The sequence below is a fragment of the Euwallacea fornicatus genome, chromosome 6 (assembly GCF_040115645.1).
Source record: "Euwallacea fornicatus isolate EFF26 chromosome 6, ASM4011564v1, whole genome shotgun sequence".
Lineage (NCBI taxonomy): Eukaryota > Metazoa > Arthropoda > Insecta > Coleoptera > Curculionidae > Euwallacea > Euwallacea fornicatus.
In genome coordinates this window covers 841,359-864,613 of record NC_089546.1, presented here as the reverse complement: position 1 = coordinate 864,613, position 23,255 = coordinate 841,359, and the positions used below count along the sequence as shown (strand labels likewise).

General features: G+C 33.4%; 1 protein-coding gene across 5 annotated transcripts in view; it reads right to left on the bottom strand.

Moving 5' to 3' along the window:
* The window catches only part of LOC136339590 (uncharacterized), a 114,115-nt gene that overhangs the window by 14,020 nt on the left and 76,840 nt on the right, over positions 1-23,255 (bottom strand). For all 5 annotated transcript variants that reach the window (XM_066282966.1, XM_066282965.1, XM_066282967.1 and 2 more), the window contains exon 11: positions 4,741-5,004. In XM_066282966.1, coding sequence (XP_066139063.1) covers positions 4,741-5,004 — 264 coding nt within the window. The remainder of the gene's footprint in view (positions 1-4,740; positions 5,005-23,255) is intronic.

Here is a 23,255-nt window from a genome sequence, read left to right as displayed (position 1 = left end):
AAATTCAATAGAAATCTAATATTTGCTATCATTTATTTACCCAATAATGAAGGAACATTGAGGGCAACAAGACTTGGAAAACCCATCATCAAATCACCATAAATAATAAAATATTTTTATTTATGGCTTTAAATTAATTAAAACTGTAATCGGCTGTTGTTTCTATAGAAACCTAAGGAAATGAAATTATGGTTGAAAATGATAAATAATTGGAATGATTCAGAATCTATGAAGTTTGAAACTGGTTTTCTATCCATGCTGTGTAATGCTAGTCACTGTTGTGACCATGTATAATTTGATTGGAGGCCAAAAAACGTTGCTAAAAAAGGACAATTCGCATTAATAGCGAATTGTAGGTTTGTACAGAGTGTTTTCTTATATTTAGAATGCTTTTGGTGAGTTTATTATTAGAGATGGGAAACATTTTAAATAAATACTGGTGTACAAATACAAGCGCTTTTTTAATTATGAATCTTTAACTGATTTTATCACAAAACGTCCTATGAATATAGATCCGCAACGTCTTCGTTTAAAAATTAGAGAGAATTGAAATTTCTTTTATATTTATTTTTTAATATTTTCAGACGGAGATGTAATAATTGGACAACATTTGGTATGTAGGTTTTTTTTATGACGCAAAATCCAAATATTGTCTTAGTTTTTTCATTGTCGATAGAGGGCGCCACAGGCAGGATTCCATCACATTTTAATTGTGCCTAACTTTTTTACGCTACACTGTATGCCACTTTTGCATTAAAATAGGCTTATTGTATATTTACTTCTATTGAAAAAAGGCACTCCTGAAAAATGGGTCTAGAAGTAACCGATGTGAAGGTTAATCATTTTAAATTAATATTACTTGGGTAAAATTTATGTAATGACAATTATTGAAATCAAATATCAAAATGAATTTAATATTATAATAGTTGTAGAAAATTGCCACCTCCGACTTTATACATGCATATATTCTTTTCAACATTGATTGGCGAACTCTCTCCAACACACCCAGTGTATTTTTCATTTCCGTACAAGAATCGATTATTCTCTTTCTCAGATCTTCATTTTCCACCGGAGTTGTGTACACTACGGATCTCAATTTACCCCAAATAAAAATCAATCCAGCGAATTCATGTTGGGTGACCTAGGACGCCATGGTTATATAGGGTGGATTAATGAAAACGCAACGGTTCAATTTAGGAATTCTTAATTTCATTAAAAGAAAAAAAACACTTGGAAACCTCAATTTGTTTGTCGATAGGGAAACCTTTTAGACTTATATCCGAACCCCTACCTTCAAGTTCTTAAGCAGGGTGCTATTCACCTTAAAATCTAAAATTGGTAGTGGGGTTGAGTGACATCTTCTTTGAAAGGTCGTTCAATTCTCTTTTCAAACATAATTAGTTCTTGCTATAAGATGCCATTTTGCCATTGTAAATTAGGAATTTCTTCATTTCAATTACAATCACGCCTAAAGTAAAAAAATAGTTCAATAAACGTTCGAATTGCTGCCCATTAACTTCCGTGCAGTGACACAAGTTCTCCTCAAATCGATTTCTCACACTATGGAACATTTCTGGTGTTGTAAGATGACACTCGTTGATAATACGCAGTCGTAAATCTTGTAAGTAAGTTGGTTGAGTAACATAGATCTTAGATTTTAGGTGTCCCTACAAAAAGACATCTAACGATGAAAAATCTGAAGATCTTGGTGGCCGTTCAATGTCGCCCCTGTTACCAATCCACCTTCCTAGAAATGTTTAGTCTAAGTGCACTTTTACTTGCTGTGCATAATGCGAAGGAGCACCGTTGTGTTGAAATATGATATGGTTTGGTAAATAACACTCATTGTTTCCTACCATTGGGATTATGGCAAGTTCGATTGCGTTCTGTAACAAATTCAAATACATTTCTCCATTTAGCAAGATACTAACTCACAAATTCAACTTTTCAGGATGGTGAGTGTATGTCTCGTGAAAAATTCTCGGACCTACATCATTCCAATAACGACCGCTGTAAAGATTTACATTTTCTTTCACAAAAAAAGAGCATTCGTCGGTAAAAAGAAACGTTAAATAATAGATGGGAGTCTTGATTTGCTCAGTAACTAATAACTTCGCAGAATTGCAGTCGCTTGTCGAAGTCATCCCCGTTCAGCTCTTGCACTAATCTTATTTTATAAGGATGAAATTTATGTTTTTTTAATATTCTTCGAGCGGTAGTTCGTGTAACACCTGACACTTCACTCAACTTCCTCGCATTTAAAGATGAATCTTGAGTTACGTAACCTGTAATAGCTACTTTCACTGCCTAATTGACTACTAGATTTATAATGCCACGGTTTTTATTAAGTACTGATCTAATTTGGACGAGTTTTTGCACGAGGTCCAGGATATAGTTCCGATTGACAAGGTTGTCATGATGCCATTGGTTGGACAACTCAGCTCTTCTATATCTAGATTTAGTATTTGAATGGAATATTGAAATAATTTAAACTCTTTCAGTTGTAAAATAAACCACTTTTGAGCAAGCCAGAAAATTAATAAACCACTGAATGTCAACAACCACCGCTTTATTGTACTCTAGGGTTTTTCTACCTAGTGCAATTTAATATAATACTGTTTTTCTACTTTTTATAAAAATTATTTTATAAACAACCCACCATTTTTTTTGAGTTGGTTTCAACGTTTATTGAACTAATTTTTCTTACTTGTAGCTGTGATTGTAAATGAAATGAATAAATTTATAATTTACATTGCCAGAGCGATGTTGAAAATTAGCCATCTTTGAAAAGAGAATTGAACAACTTTGCAACCATGGTGTCATAACATCACTTCCAATTTAAGATTTTAGTATTGAATAGTACCCTGTTGAAGGGGTTGGGTTATAAGTCTAAAAGGTTTCCCCGTCGATAAAAAAAATTCCGTGTTCAAGCGTTTTTCCTTTTCATGAAATTAAGAAACCTAAATTTGAACCGTTTCATTTTTTTGGTTCACCTTGTATATACAGGGTGTTTCCTAACTACGTGTAAAAAATTTAAAGGCGTAATCGTCGACTGATTTTGAGTCAAAAATGTCTAATAAACATATGTCCGCAAATGCCTTGTTTCCAAGATACAGGGTGTTGAAATGTGACAATAAAAAGTGATTTTATTTCCAAAATAACTCAATTTGGGTGTTTGAATTTTAGAAAAGACAATTTTTGTAGGATCAATTGACTAAACTGAATGCGTGGAGGATAATCTTGAGATAACAAGGCTTTACTCTTTGTATGTGGTACGGGTAAAGTTGTTGCTCTTTTAAAACAGTCCACACTACTTTATGACTAATATTTAAAACGGCAGCTATTTTACGAGTACTTGTTCCAGGATTTTTTTCAATACGTCTTAAGATTTCTTTCTCCACTTCTGGTGTTCGACGTGTTATTGGCTTTCCTCCTCCTGGAGTTTTCATAAGAGATCCTGTATCACAAAGACGTTGAAAGAGGTTTTTAAAGGTTTGGTGGTTGGGAGCTTGGTGGTTTGGAAACCTTTCCATGTAAATGCGCCTCGCTGCCAAACACTTACCATCAGCAAGGCCGTAAACAAAAACCATATTGGCCATTTCTTGATTAGTGTAATTAGGCATTTGAAAAATTTTCAAAACTGAGGTATAATCTGATTTTTGGGACACAGAACTAAATTCTTTCACTTTAGAGAGTAAAACACCAAAATAACACTGACTATCTTGTTTATAGTAGGGGAAGTAGCAAAAAAAACTAACAATAAACAAGTTAATAAATACGACCAAACCTATAGAAACCTTTAAAACCTTTTTCAACGTCTTTCAGTCAACACCCTGTATCTTGGAAACAAGGCATTTGCGGACATATGTTTATTAGACATTTTTGACTCAAAATCAGTCGAGGATTACGCCTTTAAATTTTTTACACGTAGTTAGAAAACACCCTATATAATAAGCTTATTAATACAAAAGTGGCATACAGTGTAACGTAAAAAAGTTGGGGCCAATTAAAATGTGATAGAACCCTGTATGTAGCGCCTTCTATCAATAATCAAAAAATTAAGACCATATTTGGATTTTGCATCGAAAACCCCCGTATTCCAAATTTTGCCCGATTATTACATCTTTGTATGAAAATATTTTAAGAAACCAAGGTAAAAATAAAATTTCAAGACCTTTTAAGTCTTAATCGAAGATGAAGCAAACCTACATTCATAGCAAATTTTTGTGATAAAATCAGTTAGATTCATTCCTTGAAAAAAGTACATATACGTAATTAAAACACTGTATAAAATTGTGATCATCCTTAAATGGCTTAAAAATGTTAACATTCAAAATTACTGATAAATTTACATCAGGAAAACAGCGATTACCTATTTGTTCCCGGTCAACCAAATTGATTTCAATTATCCAATAATAATGCAATTTTCAAATGAAGAAAAGTGGGATATGCTTGAAATGTACTACTTGATATATCGATTTACGCAACTTTGCTCTAACTTAACAGATGTCGTAATTCATGACATGCTTAATCGAACTTCATGTTTAAGCTTGAAAAATGTTTAGGTTAGTTTGGTAGACATTTAACCCGCATAGCTATGACCAATTGAAACTGCTTTTGACTGACCTGTGGCAGGTAGAATTTCTTCTGGCGGAAACGCCGAGAAATTCCTACTAGCTTCAACCTTGGCATAAATTTCAAAACGAAATGATAACCTTAATGACCGTTTATGGTTCTTACCTGAAAGTCCTTTTGTTGAATGGCGACTAACGTTTGCTCCCATACCGTCGCTCACATCGCAAGCGCCCTCATTTTCCTTCCGCCTTGAACTATTTTGCCTCCCCGCATTCGGCTCTTTTTCACGGGAAAAGGTTTTGAAGTTGTTGATCCGATAATTGCGATTGGAGATCGGATCTTCCTCAACTTTGGACGAGGAGAGACGACGAACCAGTTGCAGCAAATCGCAGTTTCTGTTGGACGTTTTTTGATTATGGATGATGGGACCTGAAAATCAATTACATAAATAAAAGTGAAATGTTAAACGGATTTTGATTACACTGTCAAACGTTTAAATAAGTGTATTATCCAGAATCTAAGCCTGGAAGACACAAATAATTTTTTTCAAAATTCGTTCAAAAAAATCGCAAAATTGTTTCAAAAACCTCAAGGGAGTGGTAAATATACACGGATCGTTTTTGTAATGTCTAGTTAGGAAACGACAGTTGTCAGTTAATTACTAGCTAGTAGTTTAGTCGCCTCGCTCCCGTGATTTAGTGAGTTTCAAATACTGCGGATAGCAAAAACTAAAGGAACCCAAAGTGTCCAGGTATATTCAGCTGTACGTAGCTGTCACTACAAGATACAAAGACGGTGCTTCGACCTAATTAATGAATACAGCAAGAGCTGCTTTACGAGGGCTTTTCAATTATTAACACTTAGAGTTCGGTGCTTAGAACTTACATTCAACTTTCAAACAAAGCTTGTCGAAACGTGATATACATAAGTGCAAGTCGGCGCCGTTTAATGTATGTCGGAATTAATTTTCAATTGTTTACCGCTTGTTATCAGCCTCGAGTGTATCGATGGCTACTCTCGCAGGATCAAGTTGTTCGTTCTTAGTAGAGGAAGAATTAGTTACACTGGAGAATGTGTTTGTAAGAATGTAAACGAAGGAAGTATACCGGGTGATTCAAGAAGATGACTAGCCTTTATAACTTTTTTGTTTTAAACTCAGAAAGTTGAAATTTGGAGGGAAGCTAAGTGGAAATAGAACCGATCGATTGACATTAATGACGTTCATCTAGCACTTCCGGTTTAACCGGAAATTCCCTTAACTTTCGATTTTTAACTGTAATGCCCTATAAATTTTTCCTTTTTTGGAATTTAAAGAACATTTTTAGTCTAAAACTATGTCATTTTAAAACATGTATTTCTTTTTGTTAAAAACATGATATAATGTTAGTATTTAATGAATGTCGTCAGCCGTTTTCCGATGCTGCGCGACTTTATCCGGAAAAATTTCCACTGAAAACCCATCCAAGCCGCTTCTATTTTAAAAAATTAGTAAATAAAATGAAAATGGGAAATGCTAATGAAGAAGAAAACTTTATTATCAGTGAAGACAAACAAAATCGATGTTTTATTTATGGTAGAAGTTAATCCAAGTACATCAATTCGTGAGATAGCTTTAGAATGTGAGATTAGCTATTCGTCAGGGCGTAGAGTTTTGAGAAAACTTCTGTATTCTTATGATTATCAACAAGTAATTAATTGAGATGTTAAAAATTACCATGTTGTAGTTCTCAGTAAGAAAAAGCATTTTGAACTGTTTTCCTCATAACGTTGTCCAATTGATTTGTGGTAATATTATTTATCGCCCTACGAACTTTTTTTCTAATTCTTCCCCATTATTCGAGGGAGTGGCGCAAACTTGTGCTTTTATACAGAGTGTCCCAGAATAAGGGGTTCGACGCTTAACCACATATTCCTTGGTCAAAAATATATCGATTCATGGTGATACATTTATATACGAAATTGTCTCCTAGAAATACAAGCTCTTAAAGTCTCACTTTTTTTTGCAGATAAATCGAAAACGGCTAGATGAATTGTTACGAAATTTGGTGTATAATCTTTCTGCTTCTCGGGGTACATTCAACGGGGCTTATTTGGGTAAAACCACCAGAGATAGTGGTCAATTGCTACAAGGTCGAATGTTAAACACACACGAACTTTTTTATTCGTTCATGCAGACGGTTGGATTTTTTTAATTAAATTCCTGGTCAGTTACGCAACTTTTTTAAAAATCTTTTATTGAATTTTGATTGTGCCCCGAGAAGCAGAAAGATTATACACCAAATTTCGTAGCAATTCATTTAACCGTTTTCAAATTATCTGCAAAACTAAAAAAAAAGTGAGACTAAGAGCTTGTATCTCCAGAAGGAGACAATTTCGTATATAAGTATATCACCATGAATCAATATATTTTTGACCAAGGAATATGTGGTTAAGCGTTAACCCCCTCATTTTGGGACACCCTGTATAATTGAATAAAACATTCGTTCAAATAGAAATATTTTATAATTTGCTTCTATAATTTGCAACGCAGTCATGAGGTACTACACGGCCAACGTATTTTTTAATTATTTCTGAATTAACGGTTCGTTTCTAAATGAACATACGTTGTGTTTGGTATAAAAAAATTCAGGAAAAAAGAGTCTTTTAGAAAATCGAAATGAGCCAATATATTGCCACTTGAAAAACGGAAGATAAATAGGAAAAACTATTTTTCGGTATTTAAATTGCTTCTAAAGAAAAAGTATTCAATAAAACGACAAATTAGTATTTTTATCCATAATTCTGGCCAAAAATTGTATCTAATACGTATGTCTTAGTATCTTAGCTCCACATGAAAACCTCTCAAAAAATAATATATTGTTTTAAATAACATATTTTTAGACTAAAAATGACCTCTAGATTCAAAAAAAATTACACATTTTTGGGACATTACATTTAAAAATCAAAAACTTGACATTTATTTCGATTAAACCGGAAGTGCGAGTAAAAGCCAATAATGTCAATCAATCGGCTCTATTTTTATGTAATTCTCCTCCAAATTTCTACTTTTTAAGTTTAAAAATAGAAACGTTATAAAGACGAGCCATCTTATTGAATCAGTCAGAATGTACGAGGGCAAGTTAATAAGTAACGAGACAAATTGATATATGTAGTTCCAAAAGTATTTATTCATTGAATAAAAAATTTTGGCTACTTTTTAACATAATCCCCTCCTTCACTGATAAAGTGATTCCGCCGGTTGTCACGGATTATCACGTCAAGGCAAGATTCAAGAGAGGCAGTTGGAACTTTGGCTGATTGTCCACTTCGCTGCTCATAGACGACACTTTCGCAGCCATTTTTAAACTATTCTACCCACTTGTACATGTTCGAATGATTTAAAAAATTGTTCCCATACATTTTTAACATCCATACATAAATTTCACTATTTTTAAACCCTTCTGAAGCTAAAAATCTAATAACAGTATAATGTTTTTTCGCGGTCCAATTCTCCATGGGACTGATTTATAAGTTATGTTTGCTAAATCGTATTAATCAGCCGATCAGAAGTCATCGCAAAGATGCTAAATTGAAGTCCTAAAACTTTTGTATTGCATCGTAAAACCGTTTTTTAGCTATATCGCTTTGTTACGATAGGTAACAAATGACCCTCGTATATCTCGTCAAACACGGGAAAAGAGTTTATGGAATGGACAATATATATTATCACCTCGTTCTGACTTTAAAATAATATGAACAATTAATTTTTCAATACACGAGAATGACATTAAGTTCATTAAAGTATATCTAAGAAAAAATTGACTTAAGTTTATTTAAGAAATAAAACATACAGCTTCAAAAGTTTTGCGTCACCCTAATTCTTTGATATTTTATTATATGGTGCAAAAATGTATGAAATATTCATTTATTTATGGATTTTGATTAAAAGTTAATTAGTTTATACCATAATTATATTAATATTAAATTTTAAACAACAAAAAAGAAAAACGAAAATTTTCAATTTAAATGAAAAAAAATTAATAACACGTGTTTCCATCCCTGCCATTAATAAAAATTTGAACACGTCGCTGTATGCTTTAAGGAAGGTTAGCTATAAAGGCTTTGAGGATTAAGCTGAAATTCTTTTATAGCAGCAATAATAAGCTTCTGAATTGTTCTGAGAAGATTTACTCGAGAGTTCGCAGCTCTCAAAAAAATATCCCAAGGCTGTTCTATATAATTTATGTCAGGTGACACAGCAGACTAATCTAAATTGTGGATTTTCTCACTTTCAACCTAGTCATTTACTGCTATAGTACGATGAGAACAAGCATTGTTGTCTACAAACACAAATCTATCACCAACACAACGTCGCCATACAGATGGATCGAGAATGTCCCCAATGTATCTATCGTCCTGTTAAGACCTGTGTATTATTCTATTTTCTGAATTTTAAGTTGTTTAGCATCAATTTAGACCCTATGTTACGCCCATGGACACCACCATCTGTTCGGCAATGTGCCTGGAATGTCTAGAATTTAGTGCCATCATCTGCAGATAGGGGTAGGTTTATGTACGGGATTTCCAACAATTCGCTTTGTTGGACCTACAATTTAGGTGCAATTCACGTTCCGATAAGCCAACGTAACTGCAGCGATCCAATGAAGGACCCATCGGCTATTCATCTGGTGCTACATTTTGGCGCGATAGATAGCTTAGACGCCGCCACAGCTCTCTATGCCGGGGTACGTCTATGGATGTTTACCCTCGGATGCAGTATTTAAGGACGGTGTGAAACTGACGGAAGGCACTGACTTACTTACTCATACACGCGCACACGCTCTTTTTTCTCATCTTTTCCGCTGATAATTAACGTTATTTCGGCGGAATTTTGTCACGGGAACTTAGCTGAACAACTTGTACCGTATAGTGGCTTCGTACCGGCTTTGTCATAATCTTACTCATGGTTCTCGATATTGTTTATCTCTTAAATTTTTGGTGTTATCAATAAACGTCTTAGCTATCGTTAGAAAGGGTTGTTGGTTATTTTTGTACGAAACAGTATCCCTGAAAAGGCTAACTCAGAGTAGTCCGAACGTGATTCTCCAGTCCATTATTATCTTTGCAGTCAATACGCGGAAGCTCAATTTTGACCTATGTGAAAGCTTATTAGGATCTTATGAGTCAATACATGTCACGAACGTTTAAATCCTTCAAACCAGATCACTCACGTCCAAACATTTGATTCTTCCACTCGGATGGAACACGCCTCTCATTATCCTTTGAATTTGTACTAAGCCGGCACGCCAGTCAGATATTATGTTAGCTCTTAGTTGACTCTTTTTAAACTCTACTTCAAACTCAACATTTCCCAGATAAATTCTAACGTTGTCAGTTAGAAGAACAAAATTCCAAGATTCTTCAGATAAGAGTTATGTGCTGTTCAGTGCACTGCAATTTAAGAAGTCTGTGTTCATATTGTAGCCGAGGAACTCTTAATGTTTGACTATGTCGTAAAACCAGACAGAATAATTCGTCTTCTTAGCGTCGAACAAGAAATAGCAACATCAAGTGCATTCTAACTTCTTTTCAAAACTCTGGTATTGTCATAGTAGGACTTTGACAAATTGTTAACTGTATATAGCGATTCTGCCTTCATGCCCTCAACCACTTCTGGGCCTATCTTGCATAGAGTAAGTCTCTAAATAGCGCGCAACGTCGCTTTGAGAAACGCCTATTCGCTCAGCTATAAATCTCTGCAGATGCTATTCGTCCACTAAAGCCACTATGTTTCCACGATCAATGTGTGCTATCACTTGCTGATTCATGGTTTTGCTTTGAATTTTAAAATGGGTACAAGCCCATGCCAACAAAATAAACCTTGAATTCTATATTTAACAAGAAAATAAAAATAAAAAATCTTATCGATAGAAAAAGGCATTCGTTCTTAATGATAAAGCATAAATATGAAGGTAACAAAAGAAGTATTGTGGTAAATTATTTTTAAACAGAAAAATAAGGTAATGCAAAACTTCTAAAGCTACATGTAGTAAATTCGATGCATTCGGCTCCAATAACGAGCGATTAAGACTTGTAAACTCATTTCGGTATGTATTAAACGATGGAAACTCGCGCTTTTAGCAGGTTCCAAGACGCTTTGGTGAAAAGTTAAATGTAAGTTCTAAGCACCGAACGCTAACTCTTAATAAATAAGAAATCCTTGAAAAGCGCCTCTTGTCGCATTCATGACTTGGGCGCATCGTTGGGTATTTTAAACCCATAGCAGCGAATAGCTAAAACACTTGAATTCTTCGGGTTCCTTTGGTTTTTACTATCGGCTTTTCTTGGATCTCAATATATCCAAGGTGTGACGTCGACGGAATTTTCTGTGATAAATGTTTATTCGGTGGTGTAGGGAAATACCATCGAGATTAGCTTAAGGTATACCACCTCGTTCAAAAGGATGAAATCAATATTGTATTTCGTTTGTGTTTCATGACAGTAGTGTTGATACTTCAATTCGGGATCTCAAGATACTCAAAATCGCAAATGCATGGAACTATGTAAACTTTTAGTATTAACAAAAATCTGTTTGTGCTTGGTCGATCTCAGGCTGTCGTGGATTATCCGCGTTGGTTGAAAAACAGTTTTTGACTTGGTGTTTTTTCAGTAGTTTATTGATCCCATCTGCCACTATGTGGATGTATGATAGATAAGCTCAATCTCATTTTGCTCTTTTAGATCTTTTTTTCCGTCAATGGCCTTCAGTGGGTTTTTGGACGATTTGTTCTATAAAAATCTTTCTTATTATAACCATTTCAACCAAAGACTAATTCCATCTGTTTAAATTCCTTGTCCAGCTCAGGTATTTCACAAACCATTTTGGCTGGTACGGATTGAGTTTTTATGAATCCTCATTTTTGGCTGACGTGATGGTCTCATCCATACTTGCGTTATCAGACGGTACCAGTATCAAACAGAAAAGTCAGCTCCGGGGAAGCATGCACGTTTAGAATCACACTAAGCCCAGCTATGTAAACGACAATGCCCTGGATTTACCAAAGAAGCCATCGAGATACTCAAACACGACAAGAACAATTCGGTTTGAAACCGTGTGCCACTGTATACATTGTGCGCACTCAAGGTTATCTTACCTGTGCGCATGCGTATATTTACCATTCTCATTCGAGGGTGGTAGGTATACGAGTGAGTCAGAAAGAATGGGCTAATACTATTAGACAGCAAAAGCCAGTAAGTTGAACATGCGTTATATCAATGTCGCTGATTTACGACATACAGCGTGTTCGAAGTTTAAATTTTATTCTGAAATTTCTCAATAATTAAGAAAGTTCTATAGTATAAATCTGAAAATTGGTAGTTTTTTGTTTTTTTGACATGATAATAACGAATTTTAATCCTAAATCTTGTATACTTAAAACAAATTGAGAATTGTTTTTGTTGTCTGCTTTGTTTTGTCTAGATTTATGGGTTTTTAAATAATTTCCATTTAAAAGGTTCCATATATTTTGCTATGATTTTTTTATTCTTAAAAGATGAAAATGCACGGAGAAGTAATCAAAGCAACAATAAATAACAACAATTATTACTGGTAGTGATAATGGTAAATTTCAAATCAAATATTAGAAGTGTCCACCACCCGCTTCCATCCATTTTAAAATATACTTTTATAAATGTCTCTGAATGTTAAACAAAATTTCCCTATTATTTTCAAATGAATTCATCGTTTTTCATGTTCTTTGCTGAAACTTCTGCAGAGAATTAACTTCTTGATAAACTAAATATCTGAAATTTGACCATATTGAAAAGTCCAGAGGGTTTAACTCTGGACTTCTCGGTGGCCAAACAAATTCATTTTCACGGCCAATTCACCGATGAGAAAAATGTTGATGTAAATATTGGCGTACTGGTAAGACAAAATATGATGGCGCTTTGGGGCGCATAAACCACATATTTTCGCTTAATGTAAGACGTACATCTTCTAGGAGCTCATTTAAATTATGTTGACGAAAGTTTAACCACGGAGATCCAGTTAAATTAGGTGGAAGTTCAAAAGGCCCAATGAAAAAATTAGAAATTACAACACGCCAAATGTTCATGCTCGTTAAAATTTGCCTGAGCATAAATATCAATCATATCACGCATCTCGCTGTTGGAAAAATGATTATGTTGTGGCATTTTCTGATTACTACCTAGTCCTTTTGCACTATTAATTATCAACATGCACGCAAAATAATCAAATAATTTAATTACATGTAAATTTGCCAAATGTTGGTACAAATTTAAATAGAAAAAGTAGTAATATGCGCTCCTGAAAAAAAAAATCAAAGCAAAATACATTGGACCTTTTAAATGCAAGTAACTTGAAAACCGATCGATTTAGAGTGCCGAAACATTTTCTCAGTAGAATTGAACGTTCTTTTAATTTCTCCACCCGTTTTAAGTATGGCGCAACAGATAAACAAAATATGCCTTAAGGTACTTAAATAATACATTAAAATTAGTGCCCCCTAGAAGAAACGTCAAAATAAGCCTAAAATTCAGCAATTCGACAAAAACCAATTAGCTCATTCTTTTTGACTCACTGTGTATAGCACATTACCGCAAGCCGTGCGGTAATATAGTATTGCCTTACGGCATGCGGAGAATAATTATGTGGTATATAAGTAAAAAATTGATATAATTTTCGATGTATGTATGATGTATGTTTGTGAAAATATTGTATACATTTTGTGGGATATGAACTAGCCTGAAAGAAATATCTTGTAGACTCTAAAAGCTGAGACACTGAGAGATAATATAAATTGCATAACTAGACAGTTGTGAGTTTGATGAAGGAAAGAACGTATGTCGACCATTGTTTGTCTATATTTGGTTATTAAAGCAACTTACATCTCTTACTAATTTTTTTATGCCGAAACGCTTCATGCGGGGACATTTCGCCAATCATTATTTATTATTTTTGTTATTTCCCAATTGACTTTTAGGTTTTTTTCGTTTTCTTTTCTCTGTTATTTCATTAATTTTATCCAATTTATGAAAAATCGGTCTTTTTTAAGACCATAATATCGTTTTTGTTTAAATTCGTTTTTTACTAAGCCTATTTTCGTAATGGACAAATTAACGGAGAACGGGCTTATGAAGTTCAACTCTTTTTTTGAGAATTCCGTGACAAACTCCCTGAAGTTGCAGCAGATCAACTGAACTTCGCAAATACAATGAACCATGTTGTAAAGTTATTCCGTGAAACCAGCAGCATTCAGAGAAAGTCAGGCAACGGAACACCAAAAAACGAACTCCGAACATTGTAGAGAATGTAAGATATATAATTCATGAAAACCTGAATACTTCCTTGAGGCGATTTTCACAGCAGATTAACTTATCTTATGGCACCTGTCATAAAATTCTCAAAAAGGACCTAAATTTGCTTCGTTACAAAATGCAAGTGTTCCAAGAACTTCAGCCTTTGAATTATGAAACAATTAATAAAAATCTTCTGGATCTATAATTCTTTAATGATGAAGACTGGTTTCATTTGTCGGGACATGTGAACTTTCAAAATATGTGATTGTGATATGTGCAAATAGTCGTCACATATTTCAAGAATCTCCATTACATCCGCAAAGAAATGGAGTTTGGGTTGCTGTTTCCCGAAGGCATTTAATTGAACCAATTTTCTTCAAGCAGAGTGTTAGAACGGTGCGTTATCAAAACATGTTGGTCAAATTCATTAATTAACTATATCCTGACGAATTTCAACAGGGTTATTTCTAACATAATGGGGCAGCAGCTTATACAGTTCATACAACCTTAGATTATCTAAAAGAATATTATGTCAATCGTTTGATAAGTTCATATGTAGAGCATATCTACTTATCTCATCCCCAGATCTTATGCTACTGGATTATTTCTTGTTCCCAACTTTAAAAAGTAACATTTTTAAACAACCAGTACACACAATCAAAGATCTTAAGGAACGGATTAGAGTAAAGTGTGCAAATGTCACTCCAGAAGTTCTCGGCAATGTCTTCCGGAGTATGAAGTGTCGGGTAAATTTGTACATTGAAAAATGTGTTGTTAACAAATAGCCTTTATGTTTAATTCAAATCTTGAAAATTAAAAATAAATAAAGCAACATAACCCCACTCCATTCCTTTATCAAAAATTAATTTCAACGTTATTTTGTGGTATATGATCAAGTTACGACCTACTTTTTATCTTCTATTTCTCTTGTGTAAAATCCCACGGCTGGTTAAATATGAAATTTAAATGATCTCACTGTATAATAAAGCAAAGATTGAGAATTATTTTCTAACTTTCACACGGTATACGGTTTCGTACGGTGTCTCACCCGAAACGACAAGAAAGTAAGATGTATATCATGATGGAAATTATGGTCATCGTGGACACCATCATGCAAAAAAATAGAACATATCGCGTTATCCATTATGATAAATGCTTTTTTCTTTCTTGCAAATATGATATCGAAAATATTATGTATCGGTAACGAACGATTTTCGTACTTATGTGTATTGGAAGTTGTTTCATATTTTTAGATACAGATCGAGCTTAAAAGACCCTAAATAACATTTTTCAACACCTTGTATAATGCATGTGGCACTTAGTTATTATCCCCCTTAAATGATTGTAAACTTCACACTCGCGAGCTGTAATAACCTACTTATCACATACATATATTCTATAAAATAATGTTATAAGTTCTTTACGTTCAATAGAACATTTCTCTATTACTGTCGAGTTTCGGCATAAGAAAGGTATATCAAAAATCTCTTATAGAAGAAAAAAAATTAAATAAATGGGCTTTCTTGATAAAGAAAAACATTTATCTCCTACATGGGTCACTTTGTATACAATACAGTTCTCTTCTATTAAAAATGTATAAATAAGAACCAAAATTGGCATATTCCATCATTTTCGTATAAAAAATGTACGTATAATTTTCTAGTTACTTACATAACAAGTGCAGAAAATGGCACTTTATTGGCAATTTTACCATTTGCTCATAGCAAGCCGATTTTATGCGTGACTTTTGATTCTCTCTATATAACAGAGAATTTTTACTGATAATTTTACAAGAGAAATTTGTCTTTCCTTAGTATATTCTCATAACTTTCGTGCATTAAATCTAACGCCTAACTTCCCCTTTACATCATTGCAGTAACGGCGAATAGATTGCCCAATGAAGACTCACTCAAGTGAAGCAAAGGTATTGTTGTTTCTAAATTACCCTTCCTAGAGATGTACCAAGTCGCGAATGTTTCCAAACAAAAATTTTATGTTTGTTTCGCGTGATTATAAAGCAGTTTTGAAATTGACGATCAAATGTATGTGCACCGAAAGGTTTAAAAGGTTTTAAAAGGTTTGCGAGGATTTTATTTATTCTTGGAGTTTCGGCCTTATAACACAAAAAAGGTATTTCAGGTGGTAATAACGAAAAACTTATACGTAGTCCCAGTTCTTTTTTTCAAGATTCACAGTTATCGTCAATTCAGTTTTGAGAAAAACTACCAAACAAATACGCTCAACTTTTCTCTTTTTCGAAATTTTCAGATTTTTCAAAATCTAATTCTGACGTTTCGAAAATAAAAATTGAGGTATTTTAATTTTAAAATAACGTTCAAATGACCGAAAAATTAAAAAACTAAATTAAGAAACTATTTATCCCATATAGTGAATTATCAAGAAATCTTCCAATTTTTTCAGCAGGATGGATTAAAAAAATACCTTAATATTTCAGAAATCGGTTCTTTTTATGAGAGTAAATCAAATATGAACAAGATTTTTTTTTATGTATTGGAACAAGATTCAAAAATGAAAGATACATGTTATTTTTCTACATAATCTTCTGATTTAAGAATAAATTTTTCCCATCATATTGGATGTTTCTTAATGCCGTTATCATAGAAAGAAGTGAGGCGTACTGGTAACCAATTGCACACGAAGTCCCCAAGAACGGCGTCTGTCGAATTTTTGTCCTGCGAGAGCCGCTTTTAATGAGCTAAACATGTGATATTCACATGGAGACAAGTCCGGACTGTAGGGAGGGTATTCTAATGTAGACCAGTGATTTTTTTTCAACTTTCCCCTGGCCAGATTAGCTATACGAAGCCGGGCATTGTTGTGAAACATAATCACGTTTCTGATTGAACATTTTCGTATTTTTTGGAGATGTAAAATTCGTCTCAGCCAGTAACTAACAGCAATAGGTTGCGTTATCTATGCGACATTCATGAAGAAAATTAATGTGCAAATACCCTTTGAAACCCTGAAACACACATTGGTCCGAGAGCGGCAAACATGGGGCTCGTCGTTCTCAACTGTGTCTCGTCCTACCAGAAATTTCTTATGCTATTCATATACTTGGATTTTATTTACATAAGTCTCTCCGGACTGTACTTTATGTATATGAAGGATTTCGTCTAGTTTTGTACCTTAACGTGTGAGAAATGTTATAACAATGTGTTGGCCAACCTAAGGGTGTACTTTAGGCTCACTCATTGTGATAATGACTAACTCAGCCTTCAGAGACTAAGCAGAGTGGACGTGGTTTTGTGATATTCCTAGTTATTCCTAGGCACAAGAGAAAAAATTCGGTTTATATTTAATTCAGTCTTGTATGTCACATTTTAACATTTTGCTATAGGTAACGTAATCTTTCTTTAAAAATACTTAAAAACGGATCAATACATACAAAAGTGATTTCATTTTTTAAATTCGCTTCATTATTTTTATAATTATTATTTAAAATTTTTTGTGATTTTTATTTCTTTTCATTTTATTTTTTCTATTTTTCTAAATTATAGAGAAGAAAAAAAATTAAGATCACTTTCTTAAAGCAATTTTGTGTCTTTATCCTGAGTAAATCTTCAGATACCTCTAGGGAAAGCATATTTTTTAATACAATTTATATAGGTATAATTTATGTCCGATTGAATTATAAAAGGCCCTTTATGAGGCAATTTTGTGGTCGTAACCTCATTAATTATAATTCTAACGCAACAAAGCAGATGAATTTATAATCTTCGTAAACCGACATAACTATCTTATGTCCAGTGATTATGGTATTTCAAAGGGGTTTTAATTTTGTTTCGAAAGTAAAATTGTTAGGAAATTAATATGAAATCAAACATAAAATGTTGTATGTAATGCCTACGTAACGAGATTTTATTCGACTCAGCAATTTGTGGACTTGCGACTGAAGTGCAGAATACAATCATAAATTACTACTATGGTTTTTTTGGTATAAGGAAGACATAAGATGTCAAGGTGACGTCACATTTTTCGATTTCTACGTCATAGATTAGTGCATAATTGGTTAAAGAAAGAACAATTTTTTTAGAAAAAAGACAATCCTACCTCCAATCATCTTAGATTATTGGTCTTTACAGGTCGCAGCTTGAATGGACATATTCAAATTTAGGTAATTTTCTTGTCATTTACACTCACCCACAAAAGTCATGGTACCGCAGTTTACTGCATTAAAAAGTCCAAATATTTGCCATATGTAAAATTAAAACTTCAATTTATTTACATAGAAGTAATGTGTAATGTGTCTATACCAATAGGAGTATTATAAATATTTACAAAAACTCAAACTTATTCTGATAAAAATCAAATGTCATTTTCTAACAATAAATGGATTCCACAAAAGTCTTGGTACAGGTAAAATATTTGAATTTTTATAAAAAAAATAAGAATGCATTTGTTTATTTCTTTGCAGAAATACGACAAATAGTGAGTATAATTTATGTTATAGTCGTTAAAAGTTAAAAATATGGGTAGAACCGAGCTCAGTCAGGGTGAAAGAAAAATTGTTATTCGTTTAAATAAAGAAGGAAAATCTTACAGTAAAATTTCAAAAATTGTAAAAAAGAGTCGCTTTACTATTCAAAAAATAGTGAATCGTTTCAAATATCACAATAGAATTAATAACAAACCAAGAACTTGGCGCCCAAAAAAATTAACGGAACGTGAAACAAGATACATTCTTAATAAAATCGAGAAAGACCTGAAGAAAAGCTCGTCGATGTTGGCTTCTGAACGAAGGGAACATTTTGGAACTGTTGTTCATGAAGAAACAGTTTGCCGAACGCTTCGTAAAAGAGGGTTTAAAGGCTGTAGTGCGCGAAAAAGACCTTATGTAAGAGACGTAAATAGAAAAAAGCGCGTTGAATTTGCCGAAAAATACAGAGCGATCGAAAGCGAATTTTGGAAAAAAGTTTTTTGGTCAGACGAGAATAAATTTAATCTTTTTGGACCAGACGGACGAAGAAAAGTGTGGAGAAAACCAGGGGAAGCTTTTAATCCAAAAAATACATTTCCAACCGCAAAGCATGGAGGAGGTGGACTAATGGTCTGGGATTGTATGTCATCTTTTGGTGTAGGCAGTTTAGTAATAATTGATGAGATCATGAATCAACAAGTATACCTGAACATATTAAAGGCAAATTTGAAACAAAGTGCGGAAAAATTGGGGTTGGCAGGAAATGTTTGCTTCCTGCAAGATAACGACCCTAAACATAAGTCTTATACGGTACGCCAGTGGTTGATATACAACACTCCACATCTACTAGAAACACCTCCACAAAGTCCCGACCTTAACCCAATTGAACATTTATGGGACTATTTGGAAAAACAAATTAGGAAACATATAATTCATAATAAAGAAGATTTAAAAAGGATTATCTTGGATGAATGGTCGCAAATATCCAATGAGGTTACGGGAAAGTTGGTTCGATGAATGCCAAATCGTTTGGTGGAAGTCCTTAAACAAAAAGGGTACTTCACTCGGTGTTAATTTTTTTCTTTTTTTACGAATAATAGCGAGTGTTTTACCTGTAGTAAGACTTTTGTGGAATCCATTTATTGTTAGAAAATGACATTTGATTTTTATCAGAATAAGTTTGAGTTTTTGTAAATATTTATAATTTTGCTATTGGTATAGACACATTACACATTACTTCTATGTAAATAAATTGAAGTTTTTGATTTCACACATGGAAAAATTAGGAATTTTTGATGCAGTAATGTGCTGTACCATGACTTTTGCGGGTGAGTGTATATGTCCTGACTACAGCAAAAATACAAAGAAATCATGTATGGAAGTCGTTAGGAAATGCTGTTTTGTGTAACCGTGTCTTATTGCAAGATTTAGTTTCGCTCGTTTATGAAATTAACCATTTCCTAACGGTTTATACCTGTTAATAAGTATTAAGCACTATATAGGTGATCTTAGTCAAATAATGAAAAACTGAAAACAAAATTTAAATCTTCAAGACTATTCGTTGGAATTTTAACGAATTTATGCAAGACTTTTGGCCCTGGTATATTTTATGCACGAGGGAGTAATCAAGCGTTGCATGTGTTCCCAAAGCGGGGTGGCAATAACCCCCACAGAAACGACGCTGTTTTTGTCCACTTTGGACCTCGGTTTGGGTTAAACGGAAGTTACTATAATTAACACAGTGCTGGCCAAGCGGAAACGGAAATTAAATAATGCCACCGACCAGAGCGAAACCATATTTGTTGTACTTATAAAAATGAAACCATTGTTTACTCATATACTAGGACTGAAAAGCATTCTTGTAAAAAGGCATTTTATATTGAAACTTTCCACTAGAACAAAGTTTGTTTAAAAATCGCTTTCATTAAATAATAAACTTTTACGACAAAACTGGAAATTAATTCATCTGGTTCCACCGAGAACCACTCAAAATGTCAGTTATTGCACTCGACTTTTACTACGATCGCTTATAAAGCGAGTTTTTCAGCCACGATCTATGGCTGGATTATATTTGCAGACCACTTTTAGTCCGTGTAATGGGTGTGTACATACTCTGTACTTTGTGTGCCTGTGGCGATAATGGAGAAGAGTGCTTACACTTTTAATGTCTTGGAGCAGTGGCAGCTCTTGACTCGAGAAAACTGGGTTATAAAGATGAAACTTATTCAGGTTTCAGTCTTTACATAACACGCTTTTTTCGATAGGAACTGATGAAATTTTAGTTGTTCAATATTGGAAAAACTAATCTAACGGGAGAATAAACGTAACGGGTAATCATTAAAAAAAAAAACGCAGAAAACCGTAAGCATAAGGCGTTGATTAAGCCATTTACTACCTGTTACCATCGAGCCAATGATATTGCCTTATATTGCCTTGCTTACTTGAGGATTTGCAATAATTCTTCTCACTCATAAAGTCCACGAATAAGCATCTCTATGGTTTGCGAAACCTCCATGCTGAGAGTTGAATTCGGGACAAATCCTACACCAACGTAATTAAATGGTGTGTGTTTTGTTGAAGATTTGTTTGGTGAAGATGAAATAATAAACATTTGCTGCAACGCCAAAACAGGTGCAAAGCTGCAAAATATAAAATGCAAAGCTCGGGATTAAATTTTAAATAATAAATCGTCGGTTAATGTTTATAGATTGCATAAAATTGCCATCGAAAAGATTTATGCGCGCCAATTTCCATAATAATGCTAATGGGAAATGAAGTAGCATGGCGAAAATGACGATAAATTTCGACTTAATTGACATCCTTGTCCCTTGAGCTTTAAAGTTCACTGTTGGAAGCTGAAGATTAATAAATGATGAAAGATTTCTGTTTGATCTGAATAATTGGTGCATTTTGAAGGCTAATTTGAGATCTTGTTTAGAATGCATAAAATTTACCGGCCGATTACGTTCTCGGAATATCAAAGCTTATGAGGATTTTGTGAATTATTTGCAATTGAAATGTATACTCTGAACAAGCAAACCAATTACACCAAAAGAATATCAATTTCCCTAAATCATCACCAAAGCGACCCTAACACTGGAGATAATATTTTGCTCACGCCTACATACAGGGTTCACAATTTGAAGATTTACAATGGCTATATCTGGCAAACAAAAAAAGGCATGAAAACTCTAAACCGATTTTTACGTCTGTGGTCTTTCTTATTAGCCAGACAAACAAAAAATTGCTAATTGCGTTATTTATGTGTTTACGTTACGTGTTTACGTATAAGTGTTAATAATTTCTCCATAAATTTCTTTTCGTAAAGAAAACTATAAAACTAAACATGTAAAAATAGAAGCGTAAACAATACATTTAAAATTTTTTTGTTTGTTGTGTTAATAATAAAAACCACAGAAAAAAAATATCTAGAAGGAAAAAGGGCTTTCAAATGTCTAAAAATTTTAAAATTACTGCCGGTGCACTAATATAAATCATTTTCAACATTTACAAAATTAATAATATATAAGCTCGATTGTAATACATTTTGATTAGATTTTCCTTAATCAACCGAAAACTACTTGATCAAGAACATGATTAATGAATTTTTTATGTCTTTTTTCCTTCTCCAGATATAGCCATTGTAAGTTTTGAAATTGTCATTTTGTATATGATACTTAAAAGAAATATGAAGGACGAATGGACACTTCATCCTGTTTCGACTTTAAAAACTATTATTTCCACAGTGTGTTTCAGAATAGTATATCATAAATTCAAGAGGTAATTCTATGAGTGATTTTGAGAAAAAAGTTTATATGATCCCAGGCCCATTTTCGCTACTTATCTGAAACACAGGGTGCTAAACTTACTATTTGTTTAAATAAGTCCGGACCTGCTTTAAATATTTTTATTAAACTTTGTGAGCGTAAGTTAGGTGTAGAAACACATCTTTAAAGAGAACGATTTTTTAAAAGCAAGCAGTGGCGCCCCCAAGGCCATGACCCTGATTATTTTTGTGAAAAATATGTTACGCCACTGATTATTCAAAAAATAAAAATCGTTTTCTTAATTCTAGTTCTTTTTGTTAAAAAAATAGTATCTTAAATTTTTTTCGTAACATTAAGCGTTTTTCAACAACAAACGGATTAGTTAACATTGTATGCTATAATAACGACCAAATTATTTATAATAATTCTTAATTTGTAGCAATTTATAACGACTATTCAAACAAAAAAACTTAAATAAGTTGCTTAAAATGTCCTCCGTTAAGAAAATGATTTTTATTTTTTGAAAAAACAACGGCCTAACATATTTTTCACAAAAAATAATCAGGATCATGGCCAGATCCGGACTTATTAAAAAAAAAAACAAAAAATACAGCAAATTTTAACACCCGGTATTTCAGACAGAGAGCGAACACGGGCCTAGATTTACATAAACTTTTTTTCTCAATATCACTCATAGAATCACCCCTTAAATTTATGACATGCTCTTCTGAAACACCCTGTATATAAATCGGAAATTAGAGAGTATGACGATAAAGAAGTTGGTTTGCAAAAATTGCCAAAGTTTTTCAAATTTATTTTTACATTCCAAAAAAATGTATGTTTTTTGACGTAAATAGGCGTCATCAATTTTTGGTAGAACTTTTTTTATAAATATATATATTCACTGTTTTACAAATACCTACCATTCAAATATTTGAACAGACTCTGTTTGAAGAGTATGATTGAGTATATCCAGGTGACTGCCTTCAGCTATATTTTCTTAAGACAATCGTTCTACGCATTCATATTAGTCCTCAAGATTGTTCGAATTAAATCAGGTGGTACCTCCTGATGGACAGTGTTTTGATAAGGTTTTAGACCGAGGAATGTAGCACCCACGTGTGCGATGACGTTAACCTGATGATGACATCCGGCAATAATTTCATCGATAC